Here is a 14,983-nt window from a genome sequence, read left to right as displayed (position 1 = left end):
ATATGGGGCATATTTGTATATGGAGCATCTTATGGGGCCATAATGAACTGTATGGAGCATTATATGGGGCCTATTTTCTATGGAGCATCTTATGGGGCCATAATGAACAGTATGGAGCATTATATGGGGCTCCTGATTCAATATGGATATTCAAAAACACTTAACCTACTGATGTCTCAATTAATTTTACTTTTATTGGTATCTATTTTTATATTTGACATTTACCGGTAGCTGCTGCATTTTCCACCCTAGGCTTATACTCGAGTCATTAAGTTTTCCCAGTTTTTTGTTGCAAAATTAGGGGGGTCGGCTTATACTCGGGTCTGCTTATACTTGAGTATATACGGTAACATAGCTCTGACTGATTGACTCTGTGGACTAAAATTTTGATTTTAGATGGAAATTGATGGACATCTAGAGACATTTTAACTCAGTTGGGTCAACTGGTTGCCTCTTTTGTCCCAGACCAGATCAATCAAAACTTTGTGCCTTGCGCTATTAATAGAAGTTAAAGGGGTTGTCTGGGACTTTAACATAGATGGCCTATCTTTAGAATAGGTCATCAATGTCTGATTGGGGGGCTGCGAGACCCAGAACCTCCGCCCATCAACTGTTCCCGATGTCAGCGGTGGCCAGAACTGCTTAGTTGCGGAGCTGCACAGCTCCATTGACAGAACAGTGGCTGCAGCTGGGTACTGCACCTCCAAACTATTCAAATCAATTGTGGGTGGATATGCAGTACACGGCTTGGGCCACTGTTCCATTGATGGATCTGTGCTGTGCAGCTCCACTCCAAAACTGAGCATTTCTGGGCACAACCAACACGGGGAACAACTGATCGGTGGCGGTGCTGGGTGACGCACCGCTATCAGACATTGATAACATCTAGTGATGAGCGAGTATACTCGTTGCTCGGGTGGTCTCCGAGTATTTATGACTGCTTGGAGATTTACTTTTCCTTGCCACAGCTGGATGATTTATGGCTGCTAGCCAGCCTGAGTACATGTGGGGGTTGCCTGGTTGCTAGGGAATCCCCACATGTAATCAAGCTGTCTAGTAGCCGCAAATCATCCAGCTGCGGCAAGGAAAACTAAATCTCCGAGCAGTCATAAATACTCTGAGACCACCTGAGCGTGCTCTGGAAAACCCGACCAACGAGTATACTCGCTCATCACTAATAACATCCTAAAGGTAGGCCATCAGTGCTAAAGTCCCAGACAATTTCCTTAAAATGGAGATGTGAACAAAGCCACATGAATATTAGTATTAAAGGGAACATGTCACATTGCATATGCAGTCCAATCTGTCGACAGCGCAGTATAAAGGAGAAGCTGACCAGAATGAGACAATGGGTTTGTTGGAAATGATTTACGATAATTTGTATTTTATTCATCAAAATACCTTGTGTTTTTATGTATATGAGTCCAAAAGGCAGTCTTACTCTGTGATTGATACAGGGAAAACTGCCAATCACTAAGTAGGACCGCCCACTGGACTCATACAAGTACAAACCCTAGAGATTTCAGTTTATAAAATGTACGTTTTAATCTTTTGCCAGAAAAACCATAAATCAATCTGATCAGTTCCATCTGCTCTATAACATCCTGTCTGCAGATTAGAAACTATTTTCAACATAACAGGTTATCTTTCAAGAGAACCTGCCATCGGGATTTTATACTCACAACTAATGTTATGTATGTAAAGGTGCTGTAATGCGGATTAAATCTTTACCTTCCTTGTAGAAATTCAACTGTAGGAATCCATTGTTGACACTGTATACTAATAAGCTGCAAGTGCAGTGGGCGAGCGCTGCACTTACAGCTCTCCTGCTTCTCTGCCTTTTCCCCGCCCACTTCCTGCCTCCGGTGTCTATGACTGACAGGTCAATGAACCATGAGTGACCTGTCAGTCAGAGACAGGGGGCAGGCAGTGGGCGGGGAATAGGGAGAGGGACAGGAGAGCTATGAGTGCAGCGCTCGCCCACTGCACTTGCAACTCTTTAGTATACAATTTAAAAAATTTGATTTCTCTAAAACAATAAAACAGAGGTCTACAAGAGAGGTAAGGATTTAATCGGCACCCTTATAAACATGCCATTAGATTGTGGCATAAAATGCTTATGACAGGCTCCCTTTAAATATTAATTTATAAATAAGATTCTGACATTTAGATCAATAATAATATTACAAGAATAATTCTGAGATAACTTAAAAAAATAATAAAGAAATTGTGCAAAGAAATAATACTAAACTAATACTTCATTAATGCCTGATGAGTTGAATAAAAACAAGAATATTTCATATACAATAATGATGCAATGATGGTAAATTATAACAATACGGTCGACCCTTGGATTTGTATAGTATCCTGTAGGTGTCACCATTAAGCTGCTGACACTGAACAGATTTTGTTATTTCTCTGCAGTCAGTAAAGTTTCAATGAGAGAACGGTATGTAGGAGGGGATGAGAGAGCACAGCCATTCAGAGTCTGCACAATGACAGTTCTCAGCTCCCTCTTTTATTGATCTCTTTACCTATAGACAACTTGCAAAGGTAATAAAGAAGAACAGAACTCACAAATAAACAATAAATGTGTAGGTCAAACAGGCAGGGAACATCCATAGGCACTGCTACCCTTTTACAAAAAAAATAAGAAACTTATTGGGGCTGTCTATAAAGAAAAAAATCACGAGTTAAGATACTTGGTAGTCTATAATTTGATTTCACATTTTTTCATTGTTTATTTTATTTTTCAAAACTTCGTTGTTTTTTTTTTTGCTTTACTGGGCTTTAAAAAGATACCTGTCATTTTGGAAATGATATCTGATCTGCAGGCAGAATGTTATACAGCAGGAGTTGATCAGGTTGATTTACATTTCTGGAGGAAAAGTATTCATATAGATTCCCTTTTATTCATTGAAATCCCTGATGTTTGAGTCCAGTGGGCGGTCCTACTTAGTGATGGACAGTCTTGCCTGTATGACGGGGCCTGCAGAGATAGTCATCACTCACTAGTAGGACTTATAATTCACCCATTGAAATCCCTGATGTCTGTATGCATATGAATCCAGAGGGCGGTCAGAATCGGTGGTTGACCGCTATCTCTGCAGGCCCAGTCATACAGTGAAGACTGTCAATCACTGAGTAGGACCGCCCAGTGGACTGATATATGTCCAGACACCAGGGATTCCAATGGATAAAGTATCAGTCAAGTGGGCGGTCCTACTCAGTAATTGCCAGCTATCTCACTGGCACCGTCATACAGGGAAGACTGAGTAGGACCTCTCACTGGATTGGTATGCATACAAACACTGGAAATTTTAATGGATACAATATGAGTCCAGTTCACAGTCCAACTAGTGATTGACAGTCTTCCCTGTATGACTGCGTAAGCAGTGATAGCTGTCACTAGTAGCACCGCCCACCGGACTGATATTTTATCCAATGAAATCCCTGGTGTCTATATGTACATCAGTCCAGTGGGTGGTGCTACTCAGGGAATGACAGTTGTCTCTGCAGGCCCAGTCATACAGGGAAGGCTATCACTCACAATAGGACCGCCCACTTGAGTCATCTGCATACAAACACCAAGAATTTCAATGGATAAAATATCAGTCCAGTGGGCGGTCCTATTCAGTGATTAACAGATATCTCTCTGCAGGCCCAGTCATACAGGGAAGGCTGTCAATCACAGAGTAGGACCGCCCCCTGGACTCATATGTAAATAAACACTGGGGATTTCTCCATAACATGATGTCCACATATCAGACTGAAGGTACAATATGACAGGTTGCCTATAAATCATTGACTACTAAAAAAAAAGGGGCTTTAAATAAACGTATAATAAAATGAGGGAAAGGAGGGGAGAAAAAAAACCTAAAGGCAGATTTCGTGTGTATCGATACTACACAGTCCAACTCAATTGCATACAGCTGTGAGTGCCACAGAGGATGCTGTATTTGGTGGGTAACATATTCTTGCTTATAAAAAAAACTATATAAAAATTGGAACAAATGAGAGAATTATCAAAAAAATTGGACTACCGCTTTAAAAAAAAAACACATTTTGGATGATATCTCTTTTTGACTTATTAATTTGCCCAATTTAAAAAAAAAAAAAAAAACTATAAATTTTCTGACATTATATTGTATGATCTTGTTGATTTGAAATTTGTAGATATTATTTAAAAAAAATCCTTTTTTTATTGAGAAAAATTCTTTATCTCCTGGTAATTCAACAACTACTTGTCAGTCGGAGATGGGGGGGGGGGTTTATAACTCCGGCCTAAAAATCATTAATTACACATGGCATTAAGCACCCAAGAACAGTTCTTGTAAAGGAGCTTAACCATAAGACCAAAGGATTTATCTTGCCTTGAAAATCACAAATTAAAAGTCCGGTATTTATCTATTTATTCATTCATTCAAATGACAGATGTGCAAATAATATTAAAAAAAATAAGTTAAAAGGAAAATAGTTAAAATTTCAAATCGAAATAATTTAAAATGAAAAAAAAAAAAAACAACAAAACTTAAATTTCAAATCGAAACAATAAAAGAAGGTTAAATTTCAAACAAAAATAGTTTAAAATTAACTAAAAAAAAGGTTAAACTTCAAATCGAAACAATAAAAGCTGAAATTTAAAATCGAAATCATTTAACATTAACAACCGTTAAAAAAACGGTGACATTTCAAATCGAAACAATAAAAAGGTTTAATTTTCAAATGAAAATAGTTTAAAATTAACAAAACGAACGGTTAAACGTCAAATCGAGACGATAAAAAAAAGTGAAATTTCAAATAAAAATAATTTCAAATTAACCAAAAAAAAAAAAAAGTTAAACTTCAAATCGAAACAATAAAAAAAGGTGAAATTTCAAATAAAAATACCGTAATTTAAAATTGACCAAATAAAACGGTTAAACTTAAAAAATCAAAACAATTTAAAAAAAAAGGTTAAATTTCAAATGGAAAACATTTGAAATTTAAAAAAACAAAAACGGTTGCAGAAAAAAACAAAAACAACAAAAAAAAAAAAAAACAACAAAAAACCTGACACCAAAAATGTGATTAAAACTACAAGGGACCAAGGTTACAGTTATTTCAAAAGCGACTCTTGTCACCGGGGGCTAAATTATTTCTGACGATGGTGCAGAACTAGAAGCATATACTTTGACATTTTTGTGATTGGGCTGTGAGCACAAACGAAGCCTCTCTCTCTTTGCATTAATATAAACTGACAATGGTTCGGGCCTAAGGTCACGTGACTACCCAGAAATGCCTCCAGCCATCAGAATCATATCATTTATTTTAGTGATTACACTAAATTCACGTTCCTTGTTCCTTTCTCCTCCTAGAGAGATAGTGTTATTTCAGCAGGGATATGTCCGGGGGTTCCTGCAATCTCATTTTAATCCAAAAAAGGAATATTTATCACTTGCGCAATAATTTACGATAATGAAAAGTTAATCTTGAAATCACGAACAATTTTTCTCTAATGCCTTCATATGTAGCCGCATTCATAAATTTATGGGTTTTTTTTTATATTGGTGCAAAAAAAAAAAAAAAAAAAAATCACATAAACAAGCCACATATAAAAAAAACACTAAAAAATAAAATAAAAATCATGCCCAGAAACAGAAGGGAACGGGCTGGAAAAAAAAAAAAAATCAGAGGATCCAGACCATCAATTAGCTCCAGCTAGTGAATTATTTATTACGTCCTCTGAAATAATGTGCAAGCTATTTTTACAGAAACCACTTTGTGGGCTCTTGAAGAAAGACACTGACTAGTGCTGCATCTGGAAGGGGAAAAAAAAAATCATAATAATGATGTGTGTATGGGGGAGGGGGAGGGTGGGTGGACAGGGGGTCCAAAACCTGCAGGTCTATGATTTGTGTGACGGATCGAGAAAAAAAGAAATAAAAAATAATAATAAAATAATAATAATAATTATAAAAAAAAAAAAAAAAATACCATCTGCCCACTGAATAAATTGAATATAAAAAAGGGGGTCCCCCAAACTGTGCTATAAAGTAAAGATGGTCCTTAAGGACTGTAATAGAGAAAAGAAGGTGGAGTCTCATTTTTTTTAATCAAATGGATAGTGCCCCCACCTCAGCCCCCGTCTTCTACCTCCTCTCGAATTTAAGTGCCACAAAAAAATAAAAAGAGAAGTCACCTACCAAGATTAATGGGTGCGATAAGGAGCAGCCTGGTCATTGGGATGAACGCGGGGGCTGCAAGGTTGTCTGCATACGGCTCTTTAATCATGCAGTGCTAGAACGAGCGCGGTATCAATATACAGTACACAATCACGATGCATAAAAGAGCGCTAACCACCTCTCCGATAGCATATCCAACAGACAATAAAAACAACATAACCCCCCCCAAAAAAAAACAACATAAAATAGATAAAAATATGTATGTATAAAATAAAATAAAAAAATAGGTAAAAAATGAAATAAAGACTCACCGACTTTGGGCTCTTCTTTGGGACTGGCAGTCCTGCAAAACGGCAACAAGGGAGAGATCAACATTAGAATACGAATGTCACGTTCATCTAAGATAAATCCCAAGGTATATCATTCTAATGTAGCCATCTGCACGGTAAAAAAAAAAAAAAACCCCAGGATTCTCTCCAGCATCGGAGTTATCAGTCTGTTTATAACGAATCAAAGCGGAGTGCGAGAGAAAGCGAAAAAAAAAAAAAAAAAAAACACACAAGAGAAGGAGAGGAGGAGAAAGAGAGCGAGAAAAAAAAAGGGGGGAATGAGAAAGAGAGGGACAGAAATGTATCTGCATTAGCGATGCTGCAGCAGCCTGGAGGCTGGGGAGAACAGACCTCGGCGGCCTGGGAAAACTAAGCACTCGGACAGAATCTCAAATGCTTCCTCTGGATTAAGAGGGACTTGGCGAACAATTAAACCCAGATATTTCCATTTTTGACGCGAGCTGCTTGTCAATTGTATCGGACCAATGGAAACTGAACAACAGATACAAGCTCCCGTTAAAAGGGTTTCTGTACAGCAAGTGAGAAGACGAGGATTTGTGTTCGGAGGGTGGGGGGGGGTGTTATTCCATCAAGGTTAATAAACATGTGGCAGGCAGCTCCATTAGAGCAAGGATGGTGAACCTCCGGGGCTCACCGGTGCAGATGGATAGCGAGCAAAGCGGAGACCGACTACATAACCGCACAACACATCACGGGGGGGTGTATCAGGATTATTTGTCATAGATGGATGGATGGATAACAGATAGATAGATAGATAGATAGATAGATAGATAGATAGATAGATAGATAGATAGATAGATAATAGATAGATAGATAATAGATAGATAGATGATAGATAGATAATAGAGAGATAGATAGATAGATAGATAGATATAGATAGATAGATAGATAATAGATAGATAGATGATAGATAGATAATGGATAATAGATAGATAATAGAGAGATAGATAGATATAGATAATAGATAGATATAGATAGATAATAGATAGATGATAGATAGATAGATAGATAATGGATAGATAGATGATAGATAATAGATGATAGATAGATAATAGATAGATAATAGATAGATAGATAATAGATAATAGATAGATAGATAATAGATAGATAGATGCTAGATAGATAATAGATGATAGATAGATAATGGATAATAGATAGATAGATAATAGAGATAGATAGATATAGATAATAGATAGATAATAGATAGATAGATAATAGATAGATAGATATAGATAATAGATAGATAGATAATAGATAGATAATAGATAGATAGATATAGATAGATAATAGATAGATAACAGATAGATAGATAATAGATGATAGATAGATAGATAGATAGATAGATAGATAGATAGATAATAGATAACAGATAGATAGATAATAGATGATAGATAGATAGATAGATAGATAATGGATAATAGATAGATAGATAGATAGATGATAGATAATAGATGATAGATAGATAGATAGATAATGGATAATAGATAATGGATAATAGATAGATAATAGATAGATAGATGATAGATAGATAGATAATAGATGATAGATAATATAGATGATAGATATATAGATAAATAATAGATAATAGATGATAATAGATAGATAATAGATAGATGATACATAATAGATAGATAATAAATAGATAGATAGATAATAGATAGATAATAAATAGATAGATAGATAGATAATAGATAGATAGATGATAGATAGACAATAAATAGATAAATAGATATCATCCTGTGTATGGTACAGGGAGTTATTTTTATATCTGATACAAGACAACATGATAAGATAACGAGCTGACGTGCAGATAATAAACATCAGCAGAATAAAGTGAAGCGGACATTCCCACACCATTAGGAGGAGCTGCACATTCCCCTATGAAAACCATTTGAATCCCATAAACAATAGCGATCACTCCTCTCATCTCATGGTGGCCATAGGCAAATAACACTCTGCTAGTTTACGGTTTGCTGGGTAGTGCCATTATTAGATTGGGCAGCTGCCCAGCATCCTGCCAAGGTGACCAGGCTGATTCCGCATGGGGTTGTATAGCTTCCATATTACTGTCTTTTTAAAGAAAAACATGGAGTAGATGTCCATTGTTCTAGAAGCAGAAACTACACAGATGCGACCATTGTTGTTCTCACCACCTGGAATGATCAGATTACAGCAAATTTACATAATTTGCATGCCACCATTTTTATCAAGCTGTTGAAATATTGCCAGTAACAGGGGGCCTTCTCTATCCAACGCTAACCTAAAACCAATTCATACCGAAGAAGTAGAACAAAAGTAATGAATCACAATCTTTTGGCAACTTTGGTCAACGCATCCATAGCTTAGAAGAACAGCCCATCAATGTAACCATGAGCGGTGTAATGCCTCATCTCGCCTGTGGGGGTGCTGCAGACAAAGTGAACAATTGTTGTTGAGCTCAGTCAACAAATGATCAGCTTATCATCAGAGAACCCTTCTAACAGAAAGGGGTGGTCAAAAGTGGGACATCATCTACTGTGATTGGGGGACCCTGTCTTCTCAGTTGGGTAAAGGTGTTACCTGTCATTGTAATCCTGCCTGCGATAATAGTGACATTTCTGAAAAGTCTTCTGTACAGAGGACCGGTCATCAGATTACAAATGGCCAGTAGGCTCTCTTGTTTTATTCCCGCTGCTCCCGAGTACTCCAGTCTTTGTTTGTTTTTGTTTTTTAAAGCTGCCATATGTTTCCAAAGATATGGGCCTATTACTAGAGGTGACATTCAGTACGGTCTTTATTAAGTGGGCGTTGCTTAGAATATAATTATGCAGGGTAGCCTAGGGTCACGCCCCAGAGGATCCTGTAACATACGCCCCCAAAGATCATATCTCGGGAACCATATGGCAGATTTAAAATAAAATAAATTAAAATGAAATACTCAGGGGAACAGTGGGAATAAAATAAAGATTAAAAACTAGCAACTATTGTCTGGTGACAAGTCCTCTTTAAACCGCCCTGGTGGCCAGTTTGAAAATTGCATGATTTTCTATTTTTTTGCTAAATGATGATACATTCCCTTTCAATTGTAGATACACCTGTATGTTAGAGTTGTACATGATTTTCATTTTTATTTTTTCAAGCTTAAATTGAAAAATTACTAAGAACTTTTAATCATATTTTTTGCTCTCATCCAATTTAAAGGGAACCTGTCACTCCGTTTTTTCAGATTGAGATAAAAATACTGTTAAATTGGGCCTGCGCTGTGCGTTACAATAGTGCATGTAGTGTACCCTGATTCCCCACCTATGCTGCGAAATACATTACCAAAGTCACCGTTTTCGCCTGTCAATCAGGCTGGTCTGGTCAGGTGGGCGTGGTGACATCGCTGTTTCTTCCCCAGCTTTCCGTTGGTGGCATAGTGGTGTGCGCATGTCCAAGTTACGAATCCACTGCGCGCACGTGAAGAAACAGCGCGCGATCTGCGCTATTACCCTTGTCATTGGGGGGGGCGGCCATCTTCCTGAGGCCGCGCGTGCGCAGATGGAGTGCTCTGCTGCACGAGGCTTCAGGAAAATGGCCGCGGGATGTCGCGCGTGCGCAGATGGAGATCGCGGCGGCCATTTTCCCAAAGCCGAGTTTGCATCTCGGCTTCAGGAAAATGGCCGCCGCGATATCCATCTGCGCACGCGCGGCATCCCGCGGCCATTTTCCTGAAGCCCCGTGCAGCAGAGCACTCCATCTGCGCACGCGCGGCCTCAGGAAGATGGCCGCCCCCCCCAATGACAAGGGTAATAGCGCAGATCGCGCGCTTTTTCTTCACCTGCGCGCAGTGGATTCGGAACTTGGACATGCGCACACCACTTCGCCACCAACGGAAAGCTGGGGAAGAAACAGCGATGTCACCACGCCCACCTGACCTGACCAGCCTGATTGACAGGCGAAAACGGTGACTTTGGTAATGTATTTCGCAGCATAGGTGGGGAATCAGGGTACACTACATACACTATCGTAACGCACAGCGCAGGCCCTATTTAACAGTATTTTTATCTCAATCTGAAAAAACGGGGTGACAGGTTCCCTTTAAGGGGAAAAAAAAATATTTTTAAATTATTTGGATATAAAGATCATTCCAATTAGGCACACATTATAACATTTTTGTTTCAGCTAAATACATTTTATAAGAAAGGACATAAAAGAAGGAAGACAAAGATCAGCATTATCTTTATCATATCTCCACTGCAAATTAAATAGAGATTTTTACTTAAATTCTTTTATCATTTCACCAAATCCCAGTCTCAGAAGAGTGTCAGCAAAATTACTAAGTGGAAAGACAAAAAAAAACCAAAACATCCATCTTCAGCTAATGATTAGCAACTCCTTGAGAGAGATTTCCTTTCATCAACTAAAAAAAATAAAAGACTTCTGTTTATAAACACCAGAATTTACCGTCTACATCATTAGAATGCGGCGTTTAATTGACTAAATCGTCAGTTCTAATTGCTCTTGTCAATGCAATACACCAAGATTAAAAAATTATGGGTCACGGAGCATCCAAAACATTAATTTACCAAGGCAATATGAAAATATAAAAACTGTAAAAAAAATAGAAACAAAATTTTATAACAAACAGCAATTCTGTATCAAAAGGTTAGAGAAATATATAAGCAAAACATTAAAAATATTTAGAAAAAAGTATATGAAATTACACAGACGAACAAAAAGATGACAATGTTTTGAACTTTTGACTTTCAGGCTCCATATCTCACCATCCACTACTGCTTCGAACTTGAGTCTACCATTATTTTATTGACAATCATCTTGGCTATCTCATATGTAAATTTGACCTGCAGCTATTTAGCATATGAGTAATTATACAGATTATTGTTATGTCACTGCATTTTACTGTTTTGCTCCTAAAAATGTAAATTTTAATTATTATTGTTTTGTTAGTATTTCGTAAATCCACCGTTGGCTTTCAGCGCTGCCTGAATCCTTCTGCTCTCGATTATGTCTAGACCGAAATCTGATCCCAGGTCTCTTCTACACATTCCCATAGTTCAGTGTTCCCCAAGTTCGGTCCTCAAGAGCCATCAACAGGTCATGTTTTCAGGATTTCCTTAGTATTGCACAGGTGATGGAATTATTGCCTGTGCAGGTGATGCAATTATCACCTGTGCAATACTAAGGAAATACTAAAAACATGACCTGTTGGTGGCTCTTGAGGACCGGACTTGGGGAACACTGCCATAGTTGGTGCATACTGGTTGACTCACTTGGGTATGTATACAGCTTTTTCTTCAACTCTACCCACAACTGTTGGATTGGGTTGTCATTGAATCATTTCTTTGTCAATCTCGCCATATGCTTTGGGTGTTGTCCTGCTGGAACACTATGTTGTCCTTGTCATACCCACAGTTCTCGAATGTACAAAGTAACTCATGTTGTAGGATACTCACATATATCTCAGCACTGAGACCGCCATCGATCCTGGTCAAGTATCCAACACCTTTGGCTGTGAAATAACCCCATATCATCTGGCTTTCTCCACCAAACTTGACAATTCTTTCAATTTCTCAATCAGTTAGCCCCTTTTCCCCTTGTTTCTTCCAGTCGTCAGAGTCTAGTCTATTGACTTTCGTCTCATCCCTCTAAATCACCGTTTCCAATTTTCTAATGTCCACTTTTCGTACTTTTTTCCAAACTGGAGTTGATGCTTCTTTTGACGATATTGAGGTTGAGGCTTCTTCAACTATTTTCGAGCCACCATTCCAGACTTGTGTAACATGCGTCGAACGGTGCTTTTATGGACATCTGTGATCTCATTATTATGAAGCATACGAGCCCCCTCCACTGCCGTGTTTGTCACGCTAGAACTGATAGAACTTGTGATGAGTTGACTTGCTGACTCCGATTTTTTGCCTGGTCGTCCACCTCTTGTCTTTCGAAAGGACGGACTTCATCGTATTCTTCCAGCTGTCATGGCTCTTACATGATGCAGTTTGGCAATTTTCATGGCCAAGAGACCGCTATCGATGAGCTGGATGATGAGGTTTCTCTTTTCTTGGGATATATTTTTCATTCCCAATGACTTTTCTATTGGGAATCAAACTAATAACACAATGAGCTGTTAGGGAAGGTGAGAACAGGTTGTAACTTGTAGTATTCAGGAGCGAAAAGATTCTTCCACCATCAGGAGCAAAACAGTAACAATGCAGTGACATGACGAGAATCTGCATAACTAACCATATGCTAAATAGTTGTAAGTCACATTTATGTATGAGATAGCCAAGATGATTGTCTATAAAATGATGGCAGCCTCATGTTCGAAGCTGAAGTGAATGGTAAGATATGGAGTCTGAAAGTGAAAAGTTCAAAACATTGTTTCCCTTTTGCTCATCAGCGTATTAAATACAAATGTACAAAAACATACCAAATATAAAAATAACAAGACTATCAAAATATCTATTAAAAAAGGCAAAAAGTATATAAAGACTATAAATACACAAATGAACAAAATAAATATATATGTATGAAAAAATATGTAATAAAAACATTTAACAAAACTATCAAAACATGAAAAACAAATAAAAAAATAAACAATATTGACTGAGTGTCCACCAAATCGTGTTACCGTAATTCTCATTATGTGTATTACATGCTGTACGATCATTATTTTCTATTCCCCACCACACCAAGTACCATGAATCATAAAATGTAATTTCATTCATTCCAATGTTTGCTGCGAAACCTTCGGTAATCGATTTAAGAAACAAGGGTGTAGGAGCTTGTATAAAATGTCAAGAGCTCTTGAGGGGAAAAGTGAAGAACGCACGTCGAAAAATGTTCAAAAGGTAAGTTTCATAAGATTAAATTAGAATTAAGGTGTCTGTACAGACCGGAGACATGTAGGCTTCATGTAATGGGTACGCGGTGGTGTACCGGCCAAAAAAGCAGGACTTACAGCTTGTGTGAGGCCAACGCTGAACTAGAATAGGTTCTTACTTATGTATGTTCTAAAATTAATCATGGTAGAAGTGTGAAGGGTCCATTTGGGCTCATATTTGTCTTTTGCTGTTGTTGTAGAGATCGGCCACAAGTTACTTCTAGGGTAGACTACAGTGCCCCCTATAATACCTGGTAGCTTAGATTCAGGGGTTCTTCCATTTCTATTCATTTTATTTATTTATAAATAATTATATTATTAATTATTATAAATTAGTTATTTAAACAGAGAAAAAATTCAACAATTTCAACTAATAGATACTGTAGAAAAATCATAGACAACACTGCCCCTAGTGGCCAAATTATATACTACATTCAGTGAAATTAAACTTTTTGGGGGGGACTATTCTCTATTTATAAAAAATATAAGAAATATTGTGTTTCCTAAATGCCAGGAACTTTACTTCCTATGGTGCCCTGCCGCAGTGAGGTCAATATTTTATGCTAAGACTTTTTAATGAATCATTTAGTTTTAATTACATACAAAATGATATGCAAAGCCGGCCACGCTGCATTCTCTTTAGTTACATCAATTACGCAGCCGGCGTCTGGTCCATACCATCTAAATGAGATATTAATCAGTACAAGCCCACCATATCCACTCCCACGTCTGCCTTATTAGGAATTTCTTCCCTATACGGGGAGGCAACAAAGGTCAAGTGCTTATTCAAGTTAATACGCAGCCATCTACGCAAATGAAGATCAATGAGATGCCACCAATAATTTATGAAAGCATTGATTAAACGGCAACATCTCGAAAGAGATGAAGATCATCTGAATGAAAGCATCAGATGCCTGGAAGATTGGAGGGACCGTAATAGAAGTTAATGCTGTATAAATATTTCATATAATATCCATACGACGAGACATGATGGCCCGAAACTGGGACGGTCGTTGCCTAATTTTATGCTCTTCTCATGAGCAGAATGTGGTGGAGCGTAGACAAAGACCAACTGGCCCGATAATGTAAGGACGATTACAAGTCATCGTATTTATGCATGTGCCTACAAGGCCTTGTACCGCCGACTTGCCAACTCTACAAGGCTCCTAGATGAGTTGGGAACTCTCCCAGGTGGTACAGAAAAATCCTGGCAAGCATTGCTTTAAGAAGGGTTCTTGGGTATGACAGCTGGCATGGTCCATCGTTGGGCATAACCAAGGTTGTGGAATGCAAAATTAGGGGGCAGGGAAGAAGTGAATTGGGGTATGGTCAAAAAAGGGGGTCTATAGGAAGAAAAATCTCAGTGCCATGATTGGTACTCTCCCGGAAGGGAGGAAATATGGCTGCAGCGCTGACAGTAACCAGGGATAGGTGGAGGAAATATGGCTGCAGGACTGACAGTAACCAGGGATAGGTGGAGGAAATATGGCTGCAGCGCTGACAGTAACCAGGGATAGGTGGAGGAAATATGGCTGCAGGACTGACAGTAACCAGGGATAGGTGGAGGAAATATGGCTGCAGCGCTGACAGTAACCAGGGATAGGTAG

General features: G+C 38.2%; 1 protein-coding gene across 11 annotated transcripts in view; it reads right to left on the bottom strand.

Moving 5' to 3' along the window:
* Window positions 1-14,983, bottom strand: part of MAGI1 (membrane associated guanylate kinase, WW and PDZ domain containing 1) — a 452,701-nt gene that overhangs the window by 50,603 nt on the left and 387,115 nt on the right. For all 11 annotated transcript variants that reach the window (XM_069736564.1, XM_069736568.1, XM_069736569.1 and 8 more), the window contains one exon: window positions 6,476-6,507. In XM_069736564.1, coding sequence (XP_069592665.1) covers window positions 6,476-6,507 — 32 coding nt within the window. The remainder of the gene's footprint in view (window positions 1-6,475; window positions 6,508-14,983) is intronic.

The sequence above is a fragment of the Ranitomeya imitator genome, chromosome 8 (assembly GCF_032444005.1).
Source record: "Ranitomeya imitator isolate aRanImi1 chromosome 8, aRanImi1.pri, whole genome shotgun sequence".
Lineage (NCBI taxonomy): Eukaryota > Metazoa > Chordata > Amphibia > Anura > Dendrobatidae > Ranitomeya > Ranitomeya imitator.
This window is presented reverse-complemented; position numbering and strand designations above follow the sequence as displayed.